We start from the raw sequence: 25,854 nt of genomic DNA, 5'->3' as shown, positions 1-25,854 counted from the left end.
TCCATCGTGTCAAATCTCTTGTTTAATCTGTCACAGATAGCCATTATCCGGTCACATAGGGAAGACAAAACGATTTCCTCGTTGGTGTGAGCCATGAGTTGCGAAGATGAAAGCACCAAATTGTTAAGGATGAAGTTCCTTAACTCGGATAATTCGCGTCGAACGTCGCGGGAGCTGTTGCCCAACGATCAATCCGGCGTCAAATTTAGGGATAAACAGTAGTCGCGGGAGCTTTGTCCGTCGATCAAACCAAACAAAGAAATTAAAATACGATAAACGGAAAATAAGATAAATTGATATTTCTTAATTGATCGAATGAAGAACAATGTCCATTATCTATAATGGTGGATACCCTAACTTAAAGAACAAGAAAATTATCCTAATAAATATGAAAAAAGATACGATAGATCAATAACTAAATAATAATATATGGGGAATATTTTAGGAGATATGCTCGTATCAGATTTTAAGGAGATTTTTGGTGAGTTTGTGGAGCTGCTGGGCATTTTACTTTTGTGGGAGTACATTCCATAGCTGAGATTGATGAGAAGGTTTGGATAAGAGAGTAGAATGAGCTGTTGAAATCAAGAACATAGAGTTAGGGAGAGGAGAGAGGGAGATGGTGGTGAGCTGGATTTTGTGGACATATTGCTTGATTTTCAGAGAGAGAATGCAAGTCATACCCCTATTGAAAATGACACTATCAAAGTTATCGTTTTGGTATGAATTTGTTAAAAGTGCTATGACCCAATTTTGTAAAGATAATGGCATGATTCATCAAACCTCTTGTGCCTATACACCTGAACATAATGGGGTAGCAGAAAGAAAAAATAGGGTTATTCTAAAGATGACCCGGGCTCTTATGATCGAATCCAAAGTTCCCAAAAAATTTTGGCCTGAAGCCATTGCGACATCCATCTATCTCATCAATCGTCTTCCATCCAAAATCTTGAACATGAAAACCCATCTCGATATCCTATCCAAACAAGAAAAAATACCCGAATACCTTAGCCTCCCTCCAAAAGTCTTTGGTTGTACTGTTTACACCCATATACCTAAACATGAAAGAACAAAACTCTCACCTTGTGCTATCAAATGTGTTTTTGTGGGGTATGGGGTGAACCAAAAGGGGTACAGATGCTTTGATCCTAACACCAAAAAAATCACTACCACTATGAACTGTAATTTTTTGGAAACCGAATTCTTCTACTACACCCACCTTAGTAGTCAGGGGGAAGAGTGATCCAGGTAGTTCCGCGGACTATCTAAGTTGGGTCATGCCAGTTCCAAGCATCTCGATTGAGGAACCAACAGATCCAGTTGTCACTTCCGCCGAGCAGGTCTGACCACAAGAGCCATCTCACCCAAGTCCTTGTAATCCTTCTCCGACGATATCCGAGGTAATCTCTAAACCGAGTACAGTTGAGATTCCAGTTATCACTGACCCCGTTGAAACAGAACCTCAAGACTATACAGTTGATAGAGACACAGGGAGATATGTGCTCCTTATCGGAGCACAAGGGGAATTCCACCAAAAAGATACTCCCCAGAGAAGATTGGAAAGAAGAGTCGTTATGGGGTGACAAACTTTGTGCAAGGTAATATGACCAAAATGGCTCGAGCTATTGAGGCTGCACTGTATGAAGAGGAGGAAATTCCACAGTCAACTGAAGAGGCAATGAAACATAAAAAGTGGAGGGAAGCAATGTTCGTTGAGATGAAGGCGTTGATGAAAAACAATACATGGGTACAGAGCAAGTTACCCGAAGGGGTAAAGACTGTCGGCTGCAGATGGGTGTTCATGATAAAAAGGAGACCGGATGGTACGATTGACAGGTACAAGACTCGTCTCGTGACGAAAGGATACACTCAGACTTATGGTGTAGATTATGATGATACTTTCTCACCAGTGGCAAAACTCAACACCGTCAGGGTACTATTCTTAGTCGCCGCTAATAAGGATTGACCACTTCATCAGTTTGATGTGACCAATGCATTCCTACACGGAGTTGCCAAAACCAGTGTACATGGACCCTCCACCGGGATTCTCAGGAGACTTTTTATATGGGGAAGTAAGCCAACTCAAGAAGACATTGTATGGGCTAAAATAATCCCCAAGGGCATGGTTTGGAAGGTTTATGGAAGTGATGAAGAAGTATGGCTACAAGCAGAGCAACTCGGACCACACGTTATTCATCAAGAAAAGGGGTGGCAAGATAACGTGTTTGATTATATACGTGGATGACATGATCATTACTGGAGATGATGAGGAGGAGATAGCCGAACTAAAGAAGAATCTATTTTATGAATTTGAGATGAAGGATCTCGGTCTTCTCAAGTATTTTTTAGGAATTGAAGTGCTAAGGTCAAAGAAGGGGATTTTCATATATCAGAAGAAGTATGTTCTTGATCTATTGACAGAAGTTAGGATGATCGACTGCAAATCCGTGGACATCCCGATGGTGCAAAATCACGGACTACAGATAAGGGAAGGGGCAAGGCAGACCGACAGGGGGAGATACCAGAGACTAGTCGAAAAGCTTATCTACCTATCCCACACAAGACCACATATTGCATGCGCAGTAGGAGTGGTTAACCAATTCATGCATGCACCTCAAGAAGAACATTGGGAAGCAGTCTTGAGAATTGTTCGATACTTGAAGGGAACGGCGGAACATGGACTTATGTTTGAAAAAAACGGACACATGAAAATACATGGCTTCACCGACGCTGACTGGGCAGGGAACCCAAATAATAGAAAGTCAACCGCCGGGTATTTTACCTTTGTAGGAGGAAATCTTGTAATGTGGACGAGCAAGAAGCAGAAGGTAGTGGCACTGTCTAGCGCAGAGGTAGAATTTAGAGAAATCAAAAGTGGACTGTGTAACATCGCGAGTCTTTCTTATCTTTTTAGTTGATCTTGAAAAGACATCAAATGGATGTCCGAATTTTTATTATTTTCGTTTAATCTTCATTCCTTTTTCGAAAATTAAAGGAGTATCTCATGTTTGCAATCGATCGAGAGGAGGCGTAATTTATGTTTAGTACTTAGCATGCCACTAAAGTACTAATTGTAAATTTTATGTAATAAATTTAAATTCAAGAAATAAAGCATATTATAAATAAAAGAATTTATTTCTTATGGGCCTAAATTTAAAAAAAAAACTACATTATTTTAGAGCCCATTCTTGAAAAACCCAAATCACTAAAAGAATTTCTTCTTGAAGCCCAAATGTCCCTCTTTACATAAGTTGCAATAGCTTTCCTCCACCTTTCTCCTGCTTGATTACTCTCCTCCCATTCAAGCCACGTAGCCATCCTCTACCACCTCTTGCTTGAATACCCTCACCTCCACCTCCCGCTTGATCATCTCTTCCAACTCCTGCTTGATTACACACGTAGCTCCTCCACCTCCACCTCCACCTCCTGCTTGATTACACTCCACCTCCTGCACACTAACTCACAAGGGTAATCCCAATCAATTCCAAATTCTCAGTTTGTGCCTCATGATATCCACGGTATACTCATTCCCATCTTTCACAAACTGCAAACCTTTAGCAAATTGAGAGAGGAAGCCGAGAGGGTCAGAGAGTAGGAGAACAGTAATTCTTGCTCCAATTATCCAAGTTCATAGTTTAATTTGGGCCTCCTTCCTTTTGCTTTGGGTGTTTGGGCTCAATTCTTTTAATTGTGGAGAAATAAGGTGGGCCAAGTAAAATAATTAAGTCTTGGACCTTTAATAATTCTTTGGGCCAATAATTTAATTTAAATCATGGGGAATTATTAAATTAAATCCCGGAATAATTTTCGAAGTACAAAAGAAATATAAATGCGAAAGGAAATAACTACGATAATTTAACTATGAGCTTGAATAATTTTTGGGAATTTATTTCGATATTGTGGTAGAAATTACAAGGCGCCAACAGAGAAATATGGGCGTGTACGGCAGACCGGCGTTGCACGCAACACCTTGGGCGGCCGCCGAATAATCGAAAATATGCGAAACATGAGAAGCGAGATAAAAGGCTTTAATTAGGAGGCATGCATTCCTATTAAATTCTAAGAAATTCTTGCAGTCTGATTAGTATTTTATGCTTTATTGTTTTTCTTTTCCTTGAAAAAGGATTTCTCCGCAAGTTAAGGTTGGAACGAGAAAATCAAGTTAAGGAAATTAAACAAACGGGGTGAACTCTTCTATCCTACATACTAATGTGGATGAAAATATAACCTTATGTTTGTTATTTGTGCAAATGATGTTGTCTTGCCATAAATGATTTGTTTTATGCCTATCTGTTTGGTTGGAACGTAAGAATCGAATTCGGGTTCGAGTGAGGGTGGTGTCCCTACTCGGACTAGTGTACACATGTGACCGTGGAAGGTGGCCACCTTCCACGGCACAAGTGGAGGCCGTTGGGAGGTGGCCACCTCCCCGGCTGGAGAAAGATGTAGGTGACCGTGGGAGAGCACCATCTCCACGGCACTTGGTGTTCAGATATGGCAAAGTATGAAAGAACTTAGACTGCGCAGTCGAACAAAGATTTTAGTAAGCTTGGGCCTTTTAAGAGAAAACTCTCGAGTGTTACTATGATGGCATGATAATATTTTCATTTTATGTATGTATATTCCGGTACTGTGTTCACTGAGTATTTTTATACTCAGCCCTGCATATATTTCTAAATGTGCAGGTTGAGCAGTGACGGTGGGGAATGCTGAGCAGAGTTTATAATTTTCTTTATATTTTAAGTAGAGACTCTCAGAGGTGCATGTCTCCATACATGTGACCGTGTTCATTCCGCTGCGTATTGTTCTTCTATAATCTGATAAATATTTATTGAAGAATAAAATTTCCATTCAAGCTTTGGTGATTAAGAGTTTGTTTGAGTTGTTTTCCCCTTTATTTCTAAGTGAATAAAAGTCATTAGTAATCCCCTTTCTATTCCCCTCCTCTTATTTTTCCACCCCTAGTCACGGTTTCCCGGCTTTACTATCCTTAGCAAAGTGCGGTCATGACAGACTGACAGAGATATTATGGCTGCGAAGACTGATGACGGAATTGGATCTCCAACCGGCCCTTCCGTGTAGATTGTTTTGTGACAACAAGACAACCATTAGTATCTCCGAAAATCCGGTACAACATGATAGAACCAAACATGTGGAGGTAGACAGACACTTCATCAAGGAGAATATTGAAGCCAAAGTAGTAGAAATGCCTTATGTTATACCCGAAGATCAATTGGCGGATATTTTGACAAAGGCAGTGAACTCTAAGTCATTTCAAGAGGTACTATAAAAGCTAAGTATCGGGAATCCCATTACCTAGCTTGAGGGGGAGTGTCAGAATAATATCGCACAAAATCGGGAGGATTATATGCAATTGATATGGGAATATATTGTGCCATTAATTATTGTAAATTAGGTTTACCATATATGTAGAGATACTCTAGCCTATATAATATTGTAATATCTGTATTCACGATACAATGAAAAGAAAGATGATTTCTCCTATGGATTTCTAACATCTCCGTTCACCAATACTTGTAGCCAGTATCCTTTTTGGTCTTTTCGCCAAAACGTGTTACTCTTAATTTGTTACAAGTTTTGATAATGCCCATACTTTTTTCACTAACTATTTTCACTCACATTATAATATAAAATTAATACTCCCTCTGTCCCATTATAAATGCAACGTTTTCCTTTTCTGGTTGTCCCATTAAAAATGAAACGTTTCCTTAAATGGAAACAACTCTATCTCTACTTTTTCATCTCTCTTACTTTACTCTCTCTTCATTAACTCACAAAACAACACTACATAAAATCTCGTGCCGATTCTCAAATGTTGCATTTTAAATGGGACGGAGGGAGTATATAAAAGTAAGATTCACATTTTACTAATTTTTTCATTTTACTTTTAATTATATTTCTAAAAATTCGTGCGAATCAAAGTATGTCAATTAATGACAGACGGAGGGAGTATTGATTAAAAAAAAGAGTATTGATTACAAAAAAAATCCTATGTTAAATAGCAAGATAGAGTGGACTTTCTAATAAAATTAATATTCTCAATTGACTTTCTCATGAAATCATTATTTTAAACTCATCCATATATTAATTATGAGAGATTTAAAAAAAAATTAAATTCACTGGAATTTTAAAATATAGGACTAATGCATGCGATTTTATTAGAAAAATGGTTCTTTAGTTATTCTCTTTATTTTTATTTTTTTCTTATTATTTCTCCTACTACAATTAAGAATTGACAAAACTAGCCCTAATATATTTACCCCAACAGATCCTGTAAACTAAACTGGGGCAAAAAAATGAGTTAGCGAATTATGCATGCCATAACTATAAGTGGTTTTAATTCAGAATTGTATGGTTAGCGAATTCTTGTAGATTGAAAAAAAAGCATCATGGAGCAAGGAGTGAAAACAAAACTAGGTAAATGTACTACTACTATAACAAGTAGTCATAAGGGAGAGAAAGAGAGATTCCATACAAATTTGAAACAACCCTAAAATTTCGACTTCCTCTCTAGGTTTGATTGCTATCCTATTCCAAACAGTCAGTTGCCACAAATCCACGCCCCTTTGGAATGCAAGGATGAAGACAACAAGGTTACGAAATGGGAGCTGTTAGCTATAGATACAAGGAGGGTGGAGCGGCGAAGGGGGTGATTTCAGATACGCAATGTGTCAGAATTGAGGGTGAAAACGATAAGGTAAAAAATATTAGAATTGAGGTGAAAATATTAAGGATAGTTTGGTCAATTTAAATATTGGAGGAGAATAATAAAAATAAAGAAAAACAAAAATGCAAAAACAAAAAATACCTTATTATCTTGATCCCATCTCTGAACGTCAACTAATAATCCCAAAATTTAAATAGTCAGCCAATTAAATCCTTCTTTTTGAAATCTCTCATTAATTACAAGGCCAATCCTAATTTTAAAAATAACAAGGTATCTCTAAAGAAATTATTGTCTCAGTGACTTTCTCATCAATTATTATTTAAAGGCATCTAGGAAACCATTTCTTTCTTACACAACAGTATCTCTAAACCAAAAATGATTTCTATCTCATATTTCTTTGTTGTGCTACTCTCCTCATCTCTCTTCCTCTTCTTCCTCCACAAATGGCGCCGAAGTCATTCTCCAGAGCCCCGGAAACGCCTGCCTCCGTCTCCACCAAAGCTCCCGTTAATTGGAAACCTCCACCAGCTGGGCTCAGCCACCCACAGATCCCTCCAGACACTCTCCTGCCGCCACGGCCCCCTCATGCTGCTCCACTTCGGCAAGGTTCCCACTCTAATTGCCTCCTCGGCTGAGGCGGCGCGTGAGATCATGAAAAACCAGGACCTGATCTTCTCAAACAGGCCCCAACTCAGCATCGCGGGCCGGTTGGTGTACAACAACCGGGATGTGGCATTCGCACCGTATGGAGAGTACTGGCGGCAGATTCGCAGCATATGCGTGCTTCATCTTCTGAGCAACAAAAGGGTTCAGTCCTATCGCGGCGTGAGGGAAGAAGAGACTTCCGTCATGGTCGACAAGATCAGAATGTTGGGTGCTTCTTCAAAGCCCGTGAACTTGAGCGACGTCATTCAGTGTATGACGAACGATGTGATTTCTAGAGTGGCTCTGGGAAAGAAGTATGGAGCAGAGAGTGATTTCAAGGAGACGTTTACTGAGTTTGGGGTGCTGCTGGGGATTTTTCCTTTGTGGGAGTACATTCCTTGCCTGAGATGGATGAGAAGGATTGATGGTTTGGATAAGAGAGTAGAGAGAGGTGTTAAGAAGATGGATAGGTTTTTGGAGAGCGTGATTCAAGAACATAGAGTTAGGGAGAGGAGAGAGGGAGATGGTGGTGAGCTGGATTTTGTGGACATATTGCTTGATTTTCAGAGAGAAAATGCAAGTCGCACCCCTATTGAAGATGACACTATCAAAGCTATCGTTTTGGTATGAATGCTTTTCTTCTTAAACCCCAGTATCTTCTTTTTATGCCTGCCCCATTTTGATTGGATATTTCTTTTGCAGGATATGATAGGTGCTGGAACTGATACTACATTTACAGTTCTTGAGTGGGTGATGACGGAGCTGATACGAAATCCAGAAACTCTGAAAACTTTGCAAAATGAAGTGAGAGAAGTAGCGGGTAGTAAGGATGTAATTGATGAGCAAGACTTAGAGAAAATGCTCTATCTGAAAGCAGTACTGAAGGAGAGTTTAAGGTTGCATTCACCGCTCCCATTGTTGATACCTCGTGAATTAAATCAAGACACAAAAGTATTGGGTTATGACGTTGCATCTGGTACGCGTGTGATGATTAATGTTTGGGCAATTGCTAGGGACCCGTCATTGTGGAAAAATCCTGAGGAATTTTGTCCAGAGAGATTCCTTGAATTGAGCATAGACATTAGAGGCTTGCATTTTGAGTTGACTCCGTTTGGGGCAGGCAGGAGGGGGTCCCTGGTTACATGTTCGCAGGGGCGGTGGATGAGATCGCATTAGCCAAGTTGGTACACAAGTTCGATTTCAGATTGCCTAATGGAGCGAAAGTGAATGAGTTAGATGTGAGTGAATCTAGTGGACTCTCAATCCATAAAAAATATCCTTTGCTTGTTGTAGCTACTTCACATGCTTAATAGGTAACGCAATGTCAGTATTTTAAAAATCGGATTGGATCAATCGGTTTACAATTATGAACTGATGTGTTGCCCAGTCCGATCTAGACATGAAGTCTGCCTAATAAATAATTCACCAGCTTGTACCAGAATAACTGCTATTGCAATTATATTGTATATGCAATTATTCCTTATTATCCATGCACTTTTATTTTATAATGCAATGCAGTAATATTACATATGTAAACATTGGTTCCATATACTTAGAGGTCTGTTCCATGTTTAATTAGTAAGGATAAATCAAATGACACAGGAACTGAAGATAATATAAAATTTCATTAAATTCTCGTGTCACTCAAGTTAGAGTAATCCTTTTTGGAACAAAGGGAATAAAAGAATATTCCCACTTCTGAAAATAACAAGACAAAGTAGACTTTCTAGCTAATCAAATTAATCTCAGTTGAATTTTTCATAAAATCATTATTTTAAGCCCACCATTATACTCCCTCCGTCTCATGTTAATTGAGACGTTTCTTTTGGATACGAGATTTAAGAAAGTTGTGTTTAAATAAAGTAAAATAAAGTAGAGGATAGAATAAAGTAAGAAAGAGTAAAGTAAAAGAAAGAATAAAGTAGATGTGATAATATGTTTTGTTTTTAGCCAAAAGGAGAAATGACTCAACTAATTTGGGATAACCCAAAATGGAATACGACTCAAGTAACTTGGGACGGATGGAGTATTAATTTGAGAGATTTTAAAAAAATGAATTAAATTCGCAACCTATTGACCATGAAATTAGATGATTTTTTGAAATATGGCGCTGAGATATGCGAATTTTTCATAATAAAGGATTTTTAAATTTTTATTTTTATCTTTTTTTCTTTTTTCTTATAATTTCACCTACAGTTGTTGAGATTTAACCGAACTGCCGCAAATATTTTTACCCTAAAATTTTGTAAATTGGGGCAAAATTGAGTTAGCGAATTATACATGTCATAACTACGTTGGACCATTCTTGCTAATTATACATGCCATAACTATAATTGGTTTTCATTAAGCATTACGTGGTTAGCGAATTCCGGTAGATTGAAAAAAAAGGCATCTTGGAGATAGGAGGCGTGGAACAACAATATCTCCTTAATATAAATACATTATTTTCTCTTTCCACCTAATCCACAAAATATCTCCTAAAATACCGTGTTGTTCCAAAAATATGTCATCTATTATGGGACACTGATGCACTATTTTTTAGCATTATAAATACCTGCAAATATACAAAGTAGGAATAATATAGCTAAAGGTCAGTATCGGATATCGAACACGAGGAAAACAAACACAAAGTGTCTATCTTCTACTAAAACTCAATTACTATCTGGAGAATAGAAAGTTTTTTGAAATTTCGAAAATTGAAAACAATAGAGCAAATAACAACTAATTGCAGATAAATCACGAAGATAAAAGTATAGAGATAAGGGGAATTCCAGGGATGTGCGTTCACAGTTATGGTTATACAAATTCCAAACTACAATACCCTAGCACAATTATTACTTTGATAGAACGAGTCACATAGCTTATGCTCATGCGATGCAAACGTTGATTACTAACATTAGGGTTGTCAATTCTAACACGTAACTCCAAAAAGCTCCTAAGACCCTTGAAAAGTCCTTACTCTCAATTAACAGTGCCGTTTGAAAGGAAGCTAACTGTAGCGTCTACTAAGTGGACCTAACTCGCTAGAACTCTCTCACAGTTATGAAGCAAGTTATATTAAATCATTTATGATTGTGTCACTCAATCATGAAGCATCAAGATTAACTTAGGTAAGAAACAAAGTAAAAACAAAATGGATATTAAATAGAAAAAATGGAACTTGTATAACCAAAGTCGTTACTAACACATCCCTAGAATCCTATGAGTTTAGTTACACGTAGTGGAATAAGATAAACACATATATTGAAGGGAAAACAATTGGAACATAAAACTAAAGCAAATAAAACCCGTAGGTTGAATCCTTGTCGTTCTTGATATTCTTGAAATCCTTATTTAACTCCTTGCACAATGACGTACTCTAACTTTTGATCTATGAGAATTTATGTTGCAAAGAGAAGCTCTCATTTGATGAAGTTTGAGGTCCTATTTATAGGGGAAAGTCATTCCTCATCCTCTGGAGCGGAATCTAGGTCAAATCGGATTCGCCGCTTTCAACGGTGGGCCGCCGCACATCCTCTGGAGGTCGCCGCATTGCAGTCCAGAGTCTCTGTCTCTTCGGCAGCGGGCCACCGCACATCCTCGGGCGGTCGCCAGACGAGACTCTTTTCCAAGCATGAATTTCTGAGGCGGGTCGCTACACTTCACTGGCCGCCCGGCGTCGGCGGTCTCCGTACTCCTTGCGGCGGTCGCTGGTCACCGTCTGACCTCCAGACCTCCAGACTTTGCATTTTGACTGCCTTTTTCGGCACAATTATACACATTTATCACAAAACACGTAAAAATACCAAAATGTATAAAATATGTAATTAGTGGACATGTAGAGTGACTTTGACATAAAAACGGACCAAATAATGGCCTTAAAACAGTGCAATATCCGAGCGTATCAGACACACCTGAAATTTCAACTTTATGACTAGGTTTGATTATTAGCCTATTCCACACGGTCAGTTTCCACAGTTCCATGACCCTTTGGAATGCAAGGATGAAGACAACAAGATTACGAAATGGGAGCTTTCAGATACGAGGAGGGTGGAGCAGCGAATAGGAGGAGGATGGAGACGGTGATTTCAGATAAGCAATATATCAGAATTGGGGTGAAAATGAAAAAGATAAGATGAAAAATAGTACTCCCTCCGTCCACAAAAAATAGATCACTTTGTGTATTTCACGGGTTTTAATGTAGAATTGGTAAAGTAAGAGAGAGGGGGAGAAAAAGTAGGTAAAGTAAGAGAGATAGGGAGAAAAAGTGAGTAAAGTATGAGAGAGGGAAGAAAAAGTGGAAAAAGTATGAGAGATAAACTTTCCATTTTAAGAAAGTGATCTGCTTTTTGTGGACGTCCTAAAATGGCAAAAATGATCTATTGTTTGTGGACGGAAGAAGTACTTAGTATTAAAATTAGGATGAAAATATTAGGGATAGTTTAGTCAATGCATAAATATTGAAGGAAAAATAAAAAAATAAAAAAAAGAGAGAGATAGAAAAAAGAGAAAAACTCAAAAAATTAGCATATAATCTTTATCCAATATTCTAGAAGATTAGAAAATTTAATCCTAAATTTAAAAAAATAAACGAATATAATCCCTCTTTATAAAAATAACAAGATATATTCAATGGGCTCTCTGACGAAATTATTATTCTCAGTTGACTTTCTCATCAAATTATTATTTAAGGGCATCTAGGAAACCCTTTCTCCTTACACATCAGTCTCTCCTAACCAAAAATGGTTACTCTCTCACTTTTCTTGGCTGTGCTACTCTCCGCATCCATCTTCCTCTTCTTCCTCCACAAATGGCGCCGCAGCAACTCTCTGAAGCCCCGAGGAAGGCTGCCACCTTCTCCACCAAAGTTCCCGCTCCTCGGAAACCTCCACCAGCTGGGCCCACTCCCCCACAGATCTCTCCAGTCACTCTCCCACCGCTACGGCCCCCTCATGCTGCTCCACTTCGGCAAGGTTCCAGTTCTCATCGCCTCCTCGGCTGAGGCGGCTCGTGAGATCATGAAAAACCAGGACCTGATCTTCTCAAACAGGCCCCAACTCAGCATCCCCAGCCGGCTTTTCAACAACAGCCGAGATGTGGCGTTTGCACCCTATGGAGAGTACTGGCGGCAGATCCGCAGCATATGCGTGCTTCATCTGCTGAGCAACAAAAGGGTTCAGTCCTATAGTGGCGTGAGGGAGGAAGAGACTTCCCTCATGGTCGACAAGATCAGAATGTTGGGTGCTTCTTCAAAACCTGTGAACTTGAGCGACGTCATTCAGTGTATGACGAACGGCGTGATTTGCAGGGTGGCGTTGGGGAAGAAGTACGGTTTAGAGAGTGATTTCAAGAAGACGTTTGCTGACTTTGGGGTGCTGCTGGGGATTCTACCTTTGTGGGAGTACATTCCTTGCCTGAGATGGATGAGAAGGTTTGATGGTTTGGATAAGAGAGTAGAAAGAGCTGTTGAGAAGATGGATAGGTTTTTGGAGGTTGTGATTCAAGAACATAGGGTTAGGGAGAGGAGAGAGAGTGATGGTTGTGAGTTGGATTTTGTAGATATATTGCTGGATTTGCAGAGAGAGAATGGGAGTCGCTCACCTATTGATGATGACACTATCAAAGCTATCGTCTTGGTATGCATACTTTTCTTTTACAATATGAAGTATGTTTTTTCGTTTTCCTATAGAAATTCTCATGTGTTTTCTTATAGTAATACTCTGATCTGTTTCACCGATTTATACTTTTGCAGGATATGTTTAATGCAGGAACTGATACTATATCTACAGCTCTTGAGTGGGCGATGACGGAGCTGATACGAAATCCTGAAACCATGAAAACTTTGCAAAATGAAGTGAGAGAAGTAGCTAGAAATAAGGATGAGATTGATGAGCAGGACTTGGAGAAAATGCCTTATCTGAAAGCAGTGATGAAGGAGAGTCTAAGATTGCATTCGCCGGGCCCATTGTTGGTCCCTCGTGAATTAACTCAAGACACAAGAGTATTGGGCTATGACGTCGCATCTGGTACGCGTGTGATGATTAATGTTTGGGCGATTTCTAGGGACCCTTCATTGTGGAAAAATCCTGAGGAATTTCATCCAGAGAGATTCCTTGAAACAAGCATAGACTTTAGAGGTCTGCATTTTGAGTTGACTCCGTTTGGGGCAGGAAGGAGAGGTTGCCCTGGTATTACATTCTCGGTGGCGGTGGATGAGCTTGCATTAGCCAAGTTGGTACACAAGTTCGATTTTAGATTGCCTAATGGAGAGAAAATGAAGGAGTTAGATGTTAGTGAATCTAGTGGAATCACAATCCATAAAAAGTGTCCTTTGTTTGTTGTAGTTACTTCACAAGTTCGTTTTTAGATAACGCAATGTCGATATTTTAAAATGGGACTAGATTAATCGGTTCAACCGTGAACTAATAAAGGGTATTTCTATTATATTGCATATGCAGTTATACCTAATATCAATTCCTTTTTATGTATATAATGCAATGCAGTAATATTACATATGTAAACATAGATTCCCTATAATTAGAAGTTTGTTCCAAGTTTAACTAATAAGGGTAAATTAAATGACACAAGAACTCAAGAGTTTAATTAATATGAGTAATTCAAGATTCTTCCAAAGAGGTTTCACATTTCTATCTTTAATAAGAAAGTGCAAAATTTTATAAATGGGCGAATCTGGAAAATTTGTTTCTCTCTATTGAGGTGGGACCCATTTTTTACTAACACACTTCTTTCCATTCCTCTTTTACTTTACTAATTTTCCTCTACAATCCCTGTCTTTTTAAATGTTTCTATTTTTTAGAGAACGGAAGAAAAATAGTCTAATCAAATTGATATTTTTAATTTAAAATAAATTAAAGGGAATCACTAATAAATGTTAAGTTTTTGTTTATATTAAAGTGAATTAATAATAAAATGTCCAAGTTAATATTTTCTGGCTTATCTATATCCGAAATTCCACTATTCACCCTAAAGTAATACTCCCTCCGCTCCTTAAAATTTGACACCACGGGTTTTAAGAAATGTAATAGGAAGTGAGTTGAAAAAGTTAGTGACATTCGGGTCCTATTTTTATATATTAGTTTTAAAATAAAATGTGAGTGAGGAATGAATTAGTGGAGTGTGGGGTCTGTTAGAGTTTGTATACTAGAAATCACGTTTCGAGTGATTGAATACTGTAAAACTCTTATTTTATTTTCCAATAAATAAAACAGATTATTTTTGTCATAATGTTGTTATGTTTTACATTTAATGGATGTTAATGCATGTTTAAATATATAAGTTAACTTAACAAAGTCTAAGTCTTTGTTTTAGTAGACCGGTTGTGGGCGTCGTCCACTTTAAGGTAACACGGTCAGTTCTAAACAAAGAAAAAGATGAATTTCACAACCTAGCTGGAATTTGACTATCCATCGAGAAAGGTTGCAATGTCAGTCCGCATATTTCTAAGCCTTACTGAAATAAGATGACATTGGTGTGGTATAGCACTGAACGGATCTAACAGCAAGACTTGTCCTTAGGCTATCTACTGAAAGGCGAGGTCTTGATAAATATTTATTTCTTAATCAATGTAGGTTAGCATTGAGCATATGGTATTGATTATGCACTACTTTGACTTATCAAATGGTGCGGGTTTTTCGTAACCCAATTATCCTGATATATTCGGTAGTGGTGATCAATATCTAGCGGTGCTAGGATTGCTATTATATTGAATCGTGCACGAGCTGAGTCTCGTTTGATAATGTCCTCAAGAGAAGCGCGAAATGAGGTTTTATTATTCGGAACCTAGCTAGTTGGAGTTTGATTACTCTATGAATAATAAATAAGTGTTTCATGCTAAGTCCACTCTTGGAATTAATAAGAAGTTAATTAATTAAGTCAATAGCAGACATTAATTAATTAATGGACATTTTAATCTTAAGCACGGGAAATGAAAGTTAAACGGAAACCCGGATTACTTGTAATTTCGGATTTGGATGGGGAGAGTTCAATATTACTTCTGTAGTGGCTGCTCGTAATATTCCAATTATAACTTATATTAAATTGTGGGTTCAATTTAATTAGTAAAAAGTAAATTGGATGAGCCCATATCCAAAACCTTCCATATATCCCTGTCTGGGCCCAAAAGGAACTTAATATAAATAGGAGAATAAAGGAGACAGAAATAACACAATTTTCATTGTTGTAATTTTCGAAAATTCTCTTCCCCAGCTGAGGAGATTTTCGAATTCCTCTCCTATTCCCAAAAGGATTTCTTCTGTCTTCTTTATTTAAGTCCTAGTATTCTAGTAAGATCAGCCCACACTGATATTGGGATACAGTTCGGGAACCAGAGAGAAGATTTGTGGTCTAGTACTCAAAGCATCACGTGGAGAAGAAGCTAGCCATCTTCAATTCTTTGGAGAATTAATTAGGTATTTTTCTGCTCCGTAGAAAAGCATGTTTTAGGTTTCAATATTCTTAAAGCATGATTAATTCAAGTTATGAGCATGATACATGTGATAATTACGCGAATAGGTTTTGTCTAAATAATCTGCTAAATAGATCTGATTATTATGTAATTGATTTATGTGAGCGCTTCCGCTGCCAACCCCTTCAATTGGTATCAGAGCCAATCTTTGGCTCTGATTATTTGGATTTAAATTTCGCGAAATTCATGTATGCATGTCTTATTTGATTTCGAAGCATGTTCTTGTGTTTTTGTTATTTATGTTTATGCATGATGAACTCAAGAACATTCGAATCATAGAACTTGAATTATTCGAACGCACGAGATGTGCGATTCGTCGGCGCTTGTGCCGGGACGAATCACGCTACATGCGATCGGAGTGGGGTTATCGATTTGAGTGGGAGGCGAGGATGACGGGCATGGGGCGACGCGCCGGCGAGCATGGACTCGCGCGCGCCACCGGCCAAACCCGACAAACCCTAGCCGGCCCCGAATCAAATTCGACCATCGCCAATGAACTAGTGGGAGCCGAAGGACGCGATCACAAGGCGACACGCTGACGAGCATGGGCTCGTGCGCGCCGCGGGTCGAGACCGCGATCCCTGGCCGGCATCTACACAGTTGCGCGGAGGAGACAGGCGCGGTGGCTCGTCCGAGAGCTGCCGAGGCGCCGGTCCATCGTGGAAAAAAAAAACCTAACCCTAACCCTACCGCCTAAACTCTAATTCGCGCGAGGCGCAACCGGAGCAGCGCCGCCATTGGCGGCGGCTGCTGGTTCACGCCAGATCGACGTGGGGCAGGGAGGTCGCCGGAGCAGCCTCCTCGGAGCTGTCGGATGAGCGATGCCGTAAGGACGGAGAGAAATCCCGGTGGTTGTACGCCGGGAGAAAGGGAGTAGGAAGCGGCGCGCATATCGCGCGCGACCGCCGGTGACGCTGGACGGCCAACTTGCCATTCCGGCGAGCCAATCGCCGGGGAATCTTCGTCAACGTTGATTCGTTCTAACCTCGAACAACGAGATAACGATGAAAGATTATTTAATGATTATTTAATTGATAAATTAATAGATATCATTAAAAATAATATTATTTAATGAAATAAAATATTTTGGGAAGATTTCCCTAGATTTTAGGAATATTTTGATTATTTTCTATATCTATGAATATTTTATATCCTAGATGATATAGATAAGAATAATTTAATAGTTTCCTAAATATAATATATATCTAGAATATATAATTAATATTCTTCCTAAATCTTGAACTTGGAAATTATATGAATTTAATTTTTCATGTCTAATTAAGATTATAAATAATGTACTTTATTTTAGATATATCTTATAGTATGACATGAATAAGAATTAAATTCTAGATTAATAATTCCTAAACCGGCTAAGATGACACATTGCTTAGCCGGCACGGGGTTTTAGGAATTATTGGTTAAAGTGTTTAATTAGAGAGAGAAAAGGTGGGTGTAAGTATTAAAGTAGATAGATAAAGAAAGATGGATATTTTAATAGGAGTGAGAAAAAGTGGTTGAGTGTATTAATTGGAGAGAGAAAATTTCTAAAAAAGGAAATGTGTCATCTTATTTGGGACAAACTAAAAAGGAAAACGTGTCATCTTAAGCGGGACGGAGGGAGTAATTCCTAAACTAAGATATTAAAGATAATAAAAGATTTAATTATCCAGTCAATTAAATACCAACATAATTTAATTAGTCTTAATCTGCCTTAAGGCTAAAGGATAATTAATTAAAACCATAACTCAAATATCTAAGCGATAATTATGAACTAAAAGTTTATATATGGTCTCCATCGGTTGGACTGCCAAATTTTGTGAAGCTGATTTTCTAATATTATCGCCACCTACAAAGTAGGGACAATAATCCTACGAAAACAGTAAGTTCATAAGGGCGGACTTCTCACATAATAAATAGAATGAACTAGAAAGTGGTTCCCAATATTATTGCCACCTGCAAAGTGGGGACAATAATCCTAAGGAACTGCGAGTTTCAGGGTTCAATCAGAATTTATGAGATAGATTGGTTTTGTTATCAGCACATGAACATTGTTATGGGAGTGTGTTGTAGAAATAAAATTCTGTAATGCTAAATCTGATGGTCGTGCTTAGGCAGCATTAGGCGTGTTGACCTCCAAAGGAGGAAGATATTGATGCGTCGGTGTTGTGACTAGTAAAATTGTCAAAATTTTAATGCGTATTAACCTCCAAAGGAGGATACAATTTATTAATTTTGTTGTTGTAAGATTTTGAAAAGTTCTATGGTTAATCTACTCAATTTCCTTACATAAGTTTATGACAAATAGTAAAATCTTCTGTTTGCAGTGCAATAAAATCCGTCAAGATGTCTTTTAATCCTCTTTCTGCCATTCTCAAAGAAAACAAACTCGAGGGCCAAAATTACATCGAATGGAAACAAAACTTGGATATCGTTCTCACAGCTGAAGAGTACAAGTTTGTGCTCACTACTCCACAGCCTCCAGTTCCCGCGGCTAATGCCTCGGTGGGAGTTCAGAATGCGCATAAACGGTGGCATAAGGCGAATGAGATGGCTAAGTGCTACATGTTGGCATCTATGTCTTCAGTACTCAAGCATCAGCATTCTGCCATGGCGACTGCCGCCGAGATTATGCAAAATCTTACAAATCTGTTTGGTACTCAGAATCGAACGGCTAAGTCTCAAGCCTTTCGGAGTATCATGACGAAGTCTATGAAGGAAGGCACGTCTGTGAGGCAACATGTCCTCGAGATGATGAGCCACCTCAATCAAATTGAGGTTTTGGGAGGGACGATCGATCCCGAGTCCCAGGTTACTATAATCCTTCAGAGTCTTCCCCCTAGCTTCCAGCAGTTCAAGCTCAACTTCGAGATGAACAAGCGGGATTATACTTTGGCTGAGCTGCTGACTGAACTTCAGTCGGCGGAGGACCTTATGGTTCAAGCTAAGGTAGCCATGCTGAGTTTGGCGCCTAATTCCTCTGGCTCTAAGCCTAGAAAAGGAAAGAAAAAGGCACCGAACCCAGTGGCAGCTAAGAATGCTAAGGGAAAGAAGAAACAGAGAGGTGACAAGAAGCCTACTGGAAAGTGCTTCAAATGTGGAGAGAAAGGTCATTGGAAGCCAGATTGTCCTAAGAAGGGCAAGGCTACAGGTATGCACCATGCTCTAGTAGTCGAGTCATGTTTGGCTTCGACATCTACTCATACTTGGGTTATTGATACTGGAGCAACTGATCATATATGTTTTGATCCTGACTTAATGCAGGTGACAAGACGGTTACATGATCGTGAGATCGAAGTCCAGCTGGGCGACGCTACGAAAGTGGCGGCCGTTGCAGTGGGAGACGTTTATTTACGTTTTTCTAGTGATAGATTTTTTATTTTGAAGAATGTTTTGTTGATACCTTCTTTTAGAAGAAATTTAATTTCAGTTTCTAAATTGTCTTTTGATGGATATTCGATTTCTTTTAATGACAATTGCGTTATTAAGAAAGATGGTTCTTATATCTGTCGTGGTATCATGGAAAACAATCTGTACACAATCACTTCTACACAATTTAATCAACGTAAATCAGAACTCAATGCTACATCAAAAATTTCTAAGAAAAGAAAAGAACCTTCAAGTTCAATGAATGATACGTACTTATGGCACCTTAGACTTGGTCATGCCAACGAAAGAAGGATTCATGCGATGGTTGATCAAGATCTTATCAAAGGTCTTGAGAAGGAACCATTTTCGAAGTGTGAATCCTGTCTCGAAGGCAAGATGACTAAGAGACCTTTTAGGTCAAAGGGGAATAGGGCCAAGGAAGTACTTGAGCTCATTCATACTGATGTGTGTGGACCAATGTCAACCGAGGCAAGGGGCGGCTATCGATACTTCGTCACCTTTATAGATGACTTCTCGAAAGTTGGATACGTCTATTTGATGCGCTACAAGTCTGAAACTTTTGACAAGTTCAAGGAGTTTAAGGCTAAAGTAGAGACGCGTCATGGTAAGACTATCAAATGCCTGCGATCTGATCGCGGAGGCGAATACCTAAGTGCCGAGTTTTTGGACTACTTATCAGTAGCGGGAATTCAATCCCAAACGACTGCGCCGGGCACACCCCAGCAGAATGGCGTAGCTGAAAGAAGGAATAGGACCTTATTAAATATGGTCCGCTCGATGATGAGTTATGCACGGTTACCTATTTCGTTTTGGGGGCATGCGTTGCTTTCGGCAACCTATCTCTTAGACCACTTACCTTCTAAATCAGTTCCTACTACCCCATATGAGTTGTGGAATGGGCGAAAGCCCAATCTAGAACATCTCAGAGTATGGGGGTGTCCGGCTCATGTATTGGAAAAGGATCCAACTAAGCTGGAATCTAGGACGGAGGTTTGTGTGTTTATAGGATACCCTAGAGGAACGAAAGCTTATGAATTCTATAGTCTCAGAGATCAGAAAGTGATTGTGAGCACTCATGCCACATTCTTAGAGGAAGACTATGTAATGAATCATAAGCCCAGCAGTGAGATAGCTCTTGAAGAGCTAACTCAAGTCACAACTTCCATTAACCAAGAACAATTACCTAGTGTAACAACAATTCCAGAAATTTCAACTAATACTCCAGATATTGTAGTGCCGCGTCGCAGTGGGAGGGTCTCTCATGAGCCCGATAGATACATTGGTTTGGGTGAGTGCATGGATCACTCCTCGGACAACAATGTACTTGATCCCTGGAATTTTGCAGAGGCGCAGGCAGATGTCGATCATTGCGAATGGGTGAAAGCAATGGATTCGGAACTACAATCAATGGTAGACAAAGACGTCTATGATTTGTCTGTCCTACCCGAAGGCTGTACTGCCATTGGGAGCAAGTGGATATACAAACGTAAACGTGGACCCGATGGACGAGTTAAAGTCTTTAAGGCAAGACTAGTGGCTAAGGGGTATACCCAAAAGAAGGCATCGATTACGATGAGACCTTCTCCCCAGTGGCCATGCTCAAATCGATCCGTATACTTTTGTCTATAGCAGCTTACATGGATTGGGAAGTATGGCAGATGGACGTTAAGACTGCGTTTTTGAACGGGAGTCTTGAGGAGACCATCTACATGGAACAACCCGAAGGCTATGTGGTAAAGGGCAAGGAACACATGGTTTGGAAGCTTAAGAAGGCCATTTATGGCCTCAAGCAAGCATCTAGATCATGGAACCAGTGTTTCGATCAAACTGTTCAAAAGTTTGGATTCGAAAAATGCCCTAATGAAAGCTGTGTGTATAAGAAGGTTGAAAAGGGAAATGTTGTGTTCTTAGTTTTGTATGTAGATGACATTCTTCTAATTGGAAACAATAAAAAGATGTTGTCATCAGTGCGAACTTGGTTGTCCAGCCAGTTCGAGATGAAAGATATGGGTGATGCGGGACACATTCTCGGTATCAAGGTTCTTAGGAACCGAGCTAAGAGAATGTTGTGCTTATCCCAAGAATCTTACATCGATACGGTACTTAGACGCTTTAGCATGCAAGATGCCAAGAAAGGTTTCCTACCTTTTAGACATGGCATCCATTTATCTCAAGAGATGTGTCCTAAGACAACATCTGAGATAGCAGAGATGAGAAGAATACCATATGCCTCGGCAGTTGGTAGTCTCATGTATGCTATGCTTTGTACTAGACCCGATATCTGCTTTGTTGTTGGCATGGTAGCAAGATATCAATCAAATCCCGGCCAAGGACATTGGACTGCCGTAAAGAACATACTCAAGTACCTTAATCGGACTAAGGACTATGTTCTAGTTTACAATGCAGCCGAGCTCTGTCCTTTAGGATATACAGATTCAGATTTTCAAGCTGATGTAGATTCGAGAAAATCAACTTCCGGATATGTGTTTACCTTAGGAGGTGGAGCTGTAATTTGGAAGAGTGTAAAGCAGAAATGCATTGCAGACTCTACCATGGAAGCCGAGTATGTGGCCGCTTCGGAGGCTGCAAAAGAGGCTGTATGGCTTAAGAACTTCCTTCTGGACTTAGGTGTGGTTACGAATATGCCCAAGAGCATCACCATTTATTGTGATAATTCTGGTGCTGTGGCAAATTCGAGGGAACCACGGGCTCATAAAGCGAGCAAGCACATAGAGAGGAAGTATCATATTATTCGAGATATAGTGCAGAGAGGAGACATACAAGTGGTCAAGATTGAGTCAGAAAACAACCTGGCAGATCCTTTCACGAAGGCATTAGCGGTAAAGCCGTATGAAAGCCATGTTGAAGGAATGGGAGTTCGACTAATTCAAGACCTCAATCCGCTTTCAGTATAAGTGGGAGAATTAGACGTTAGCACATTTTTTTGTATACTCGAAAGTGTTTTGAGTATAAGTGGGAGATTGTTAGAGTTTGTATACTAGAAATCACGTTTCGAGTGATTGAATACTGTAAAACTCTTATTTTATTTTCCAATAAATAAAACAGATTATTTTTGTCATAATGTTGTTATGTTTTACATTTAATGGATGTTAATGCATGTTTAAATGTATAAGTTAACTTAACAAAGTCTAAGTCTTTGTTTTAGTAGACCGGTTGTGGGCGTCGTCCACTTTAAGGTAACACGGTCAGTTCTAAACAAAGAAAAAGATGAATTTTACTACCTAGTTGGAATTTGACTATCCATCGAGAAAGGTTGCAATGTCAGTCCGCATATTTCTAAGCCTTACTGAAATAAGATGACATTGGTGTGGTATAGCACTGAACGGATCTAACAGCAAGACTTATCCTTAGGCTATCTACTGAAAGGCGAGGTCTTCATAAATATTTGTTTCTTAATCAATGTAGGTTAGCATTGAGCATACGATATTGATTATGCACTACTTTGACTTATCAAATGGTGCGGGTTTTTCGTAACCCAATTATCCTGATATATTGGGTAGTGGTGATCAATATCTAGCGGTGCTAGGATTGCTATTATATTGAGTCGTGCGCGAGCTAAGTCTCGTTTGATAATGTCCTCAAGAGGAGCGCGAAACGAGGTTTTATTATTCGGAACCTAGCTAGTTGGAGTTTGATTACTCTATGAATAATAAATAAGTGTTTCATGCTAAGTCCACTCTTGGAATTAATAAGAAGTTAATTAATTAAGTCAATAGCAGACATTAATTAATTAATGAACATTTTAATCTTAAGCACGGGAAATGAAAGTTAAACGGAAACCCGGATTACTTGTAATTTCGGATTTGGATGGGGAGAGTTCAATATTACTTCTGTAGTGGCTGCTCGTAATATTCCAATTATAACTTATATTAAATTGTGGGTTCAATTTAATTAGTAAAAAGTAAATTGGATGAGCCCATATCCAAAACCTTCCATAGATCTCTGTCTGGGCCCAAAAGGAACTTAATATAAATAGGAGAATAAAGGAGACAAAAATAACACAATTTTCATTGTTGTAATTTTCGAAAATTCCCTTCCCCAGCTGAGGAGATTTTCGAATCCCTCTCCTATTCCCAAAAGGATTTCTTCTGTTTTCTTTATTTAAGTCCTAGTATTCTAGTAAGATCAGCCCACACTGATATTGGGATACAGTTCGGGAACCAGAGAGAAGATTTCTGGTCTAGTACTCAAAGCATCACGTGGAGAAGAAGCTATCCATCTTCAATTCTTTGGAGAATTAATTAGGTATTTTTTTGCTTCGTAGAAAAGCATGTTTTAGGTTTCAATATTCTTAAAGCATGATTAATTCAAGTTATGAGCATGATACATGTAATAATTACGCGAATAGGTTTTGTCTAAATAATCTGCTAAATAGATCTGATTATTATGTAATTGATTTATGTGAGCACTTCCGCTGCCAACCCCATGGGTCTACTACCAAAAATGGTCAAAGTGAAAGTTGACAAATTTTTAGAGAGGGACGAAAAAGAAAATAAGTGACAAATTTTCAGGGACGGAGAAAATATCCACATTATAGTTGTTTAGCCATTACTCTTTTTTATTTTTATCCGGATGTCAATTACTCCAGCTTTCCACAAAAATATAATCTAATTTATAGACTTCATTAGTTTTAATGAGAAATTAGTAATGTAAGAAATAAGGAGAAAAAGTAGCTATATAAGTAAGAAAAATATGGAGAAAATATAGATAAAGTATGAAAAATAGGAGAAAGTAGATAAAGTATGAAAGAAAAACTTTCTATTTATAAAAGTAAAATAATTTTTTAATGGACATTCCAAAATTACAAAATGTGACTATTTTTCTTGGACAGAAGAAGTGATACGGACTGTAAGAGTATAAGTTACAAGAATAATCCTATTTTTAAAAATAGCAAGATACGGAGTATTCACACTTGTCCATCAAATCATTATTTTAAACTCATCCATATATTAATTACAAGGTCAATCCAATTTATTTAAATTATTTTCAATGTATTCTCTAACGAAATTATTATTCTCAGTTGACTTTCTCATCAAATAATTTAAAGGAATTTAGGGAAACCTTTTTCTCTCCAAACCAAATTATTATTTTAATTGTTCAATATATTAATTAAAAGTTATTCATCGATGAGATTTGAAGATATTGTTTAACTTTGTTAAGAAAAGTGGGTGGAAAAAATTAGTGGAATGTAAGCTCTACTTATTATACTCCCTCCGTCCGTCATTAGAAGTTGCAGGCACTTTTATGCACTCTTTTTGTAAAAATGATAATAAATAGTTAAAGTGGAGAAATGATAAATTAAGATTTATCATTTTTCCACTTTAACTACTCCCTCCGTCCACAATTAAGAGTCACATTTTTAAGTGGCGCGGGTTTTAAGAAATGTTAAGAAAAGTGGGTGGTAGAAAGTCAGAGGAATAGGGGTCTCACTTGAATATATTAGTTTTAAATAATATGTGAGTGGAATGAGTTAGTGGAATGTGAGTTCTCTTTACCATTTATGGTAATTATGAACCAGGACTCTTATTCGTGGACGAACAAAAATGGGAAAACTGGACTCTTATTTGTGACGGAGGGAGTATTTATTATCATTTTTACAAAACGAGTGCGCAAAAGTGACTGAGACTCCTAATGATGGACTAAGTATACTTCTTCTGGTAATGAGTCTCACATTCTACTAACACAATTTTACTCACATTTTATTATAAAACTACTCCCTCCGTCCCGGCTAAGATGACACATTGCTTAGCCGGCACGAGGTTTTAGGAAATATTGGTTAAAGTGTTTAATTGGAGAGAGAAAAGGTGGATGTAAGTATTAAAGTAGAAAGATAAAAAAAGATGGATATTTTAATAGGAGTGAGAAAAAGTGATTGAGTGTATTAATTGGAGAGAGAAAATTTCTAAAAAAAGAAATGTGTCATCTTAGTTGGGACAAACTAAAAAGGAAAACGTGTCATCTTAAGTGGGACGGAGAGATATTTAGAAAAATGGATTAAATTCACAACCTTGTGAAATTTGGGACGGGGATATGCGAATTTTTCAGGATATATTATGATTTTAAATTTTTATCTTTTTTCTTCAGTTTTTTCTCTTTCAACTAGTTAATAATTGACTAAATTACCCCTAATATTTTTAACCCCAACAAATCTAGCAAACTTTGGAAAAAATGAGTTAGCGAATTATACATGGCATAACTATGTAATGTTCGACCAGGGGTGCGTTATATTGTTAACTATTTAAGTTGCTAACTCTGTTAATTCATCAATATAGTGTATTAAAAATATCAACACGGTGACATCAAAATTTCAACACATAATATCAATAAATTATATTGAAGTTCAACAAAATTATGTGTTGACATTTTTAATACACTGCGTTGATGAGTTAGCAAGTTAGCAACTTAAGAAAATTAGCAATTGATCACACCTCAGTTCGACCATTTTTACTAAATACACATGCCGTAATTAGGGGAGTGTTATATTGCTAACTAAATACTCTCTCCGTTCCATAGTAATAGGGGTGTTTTTCCATTTCCGTCCGTTCCATAGTAATAGAGTCATTTCCCTTTTTAGTAAAAGTCAACACATTTTTCCCCATCTACTTTACTCTCTCTTACTTTTTTCTATCTTCATCTCTCTACCTTTTTT

At 38.2% G+C, this 25,854-nt stretch overlaps 1 protein-coding gene, 1 long non-coding RNA gene and 1 pseudogene across 2 annotated transcripts; all 3 read left to right on the top strand.

Annotated features, from left to right (window-relative positions):
• The first annotated feature begins 4,405 nt into the window (after positions 1-4,405).
• LOC125190841 lies at positions 4,406-4,855 on the top strand. Its single transcript, XR_007170971.1, has 2 exons — positions 4,406-4,543; positions 4,686-4,855. It is a non-coding gene; the product is annotated as an uncharacterized LOC125190841 (long non-coding RNA).
• Positions 4,856-7,063: 2,208 nt separating this feature from the next.
• On the top strand, positions 7,064-8,670 carry LOC125186077 (annotated as a pseudogene).
• A 3,384-nt stretch (positions 8,671-12,054) lies between these two features.
• LOC125191011 (cytochrome P450 71A6-like) lies at positions 12,055-13,726 on the top strand. Its single transcript, XM_048088466.1, has 2 exons — positions 12,055-12,948; positions 13,065-13,726. Exons 1-2 carry the CDS (start codon positions 12,055-12,057, stop codon positions 13,677-13,679), a joined length of 1,509 nt encoding a protein of 502 aa, XP_047944423.1. The 3' UTR covers positions 13,680-13,726.
• The last annotated feature ends 12,128 nt before the right edge of the window (positions 13,727-25,854 follow it).

Source organism: Salvia hispanica, chromosome 5 (genome assembly GCF_023119035.1).
Source record: "Salvia hispanica cultivar TCC Black 2014 chromosome 5, UniMelb_Shisp_WGS_1.0, whole genome shotgun sequence".
NCBI classification, from domain to species: Eukaryota; Viridiplantae; Streptophyta; class Magnoliopsida; order Lamiales; family Lamiaceae; genus Salvia; species Salvia hispanica.
This window is presented reverse-complemented; position numbering and strand designations above follow the sequence as displayed.

Coding starts and splice junctions, on each gene's coding strand:
- LOC125191011 (XM_048088466.1), top strand. CDS start 12,055: ATGGTTACTCTCTCACTTTTCTTGGCTGTGCTACTCTCCGCATCCATC. Junction 12,949..13,064: donor CTATCAAAGCTATCGTCTTG/GTATGCATACTT, acceptor ATACTTTTGCAG/GATATGTTTAATGCAGGAAC.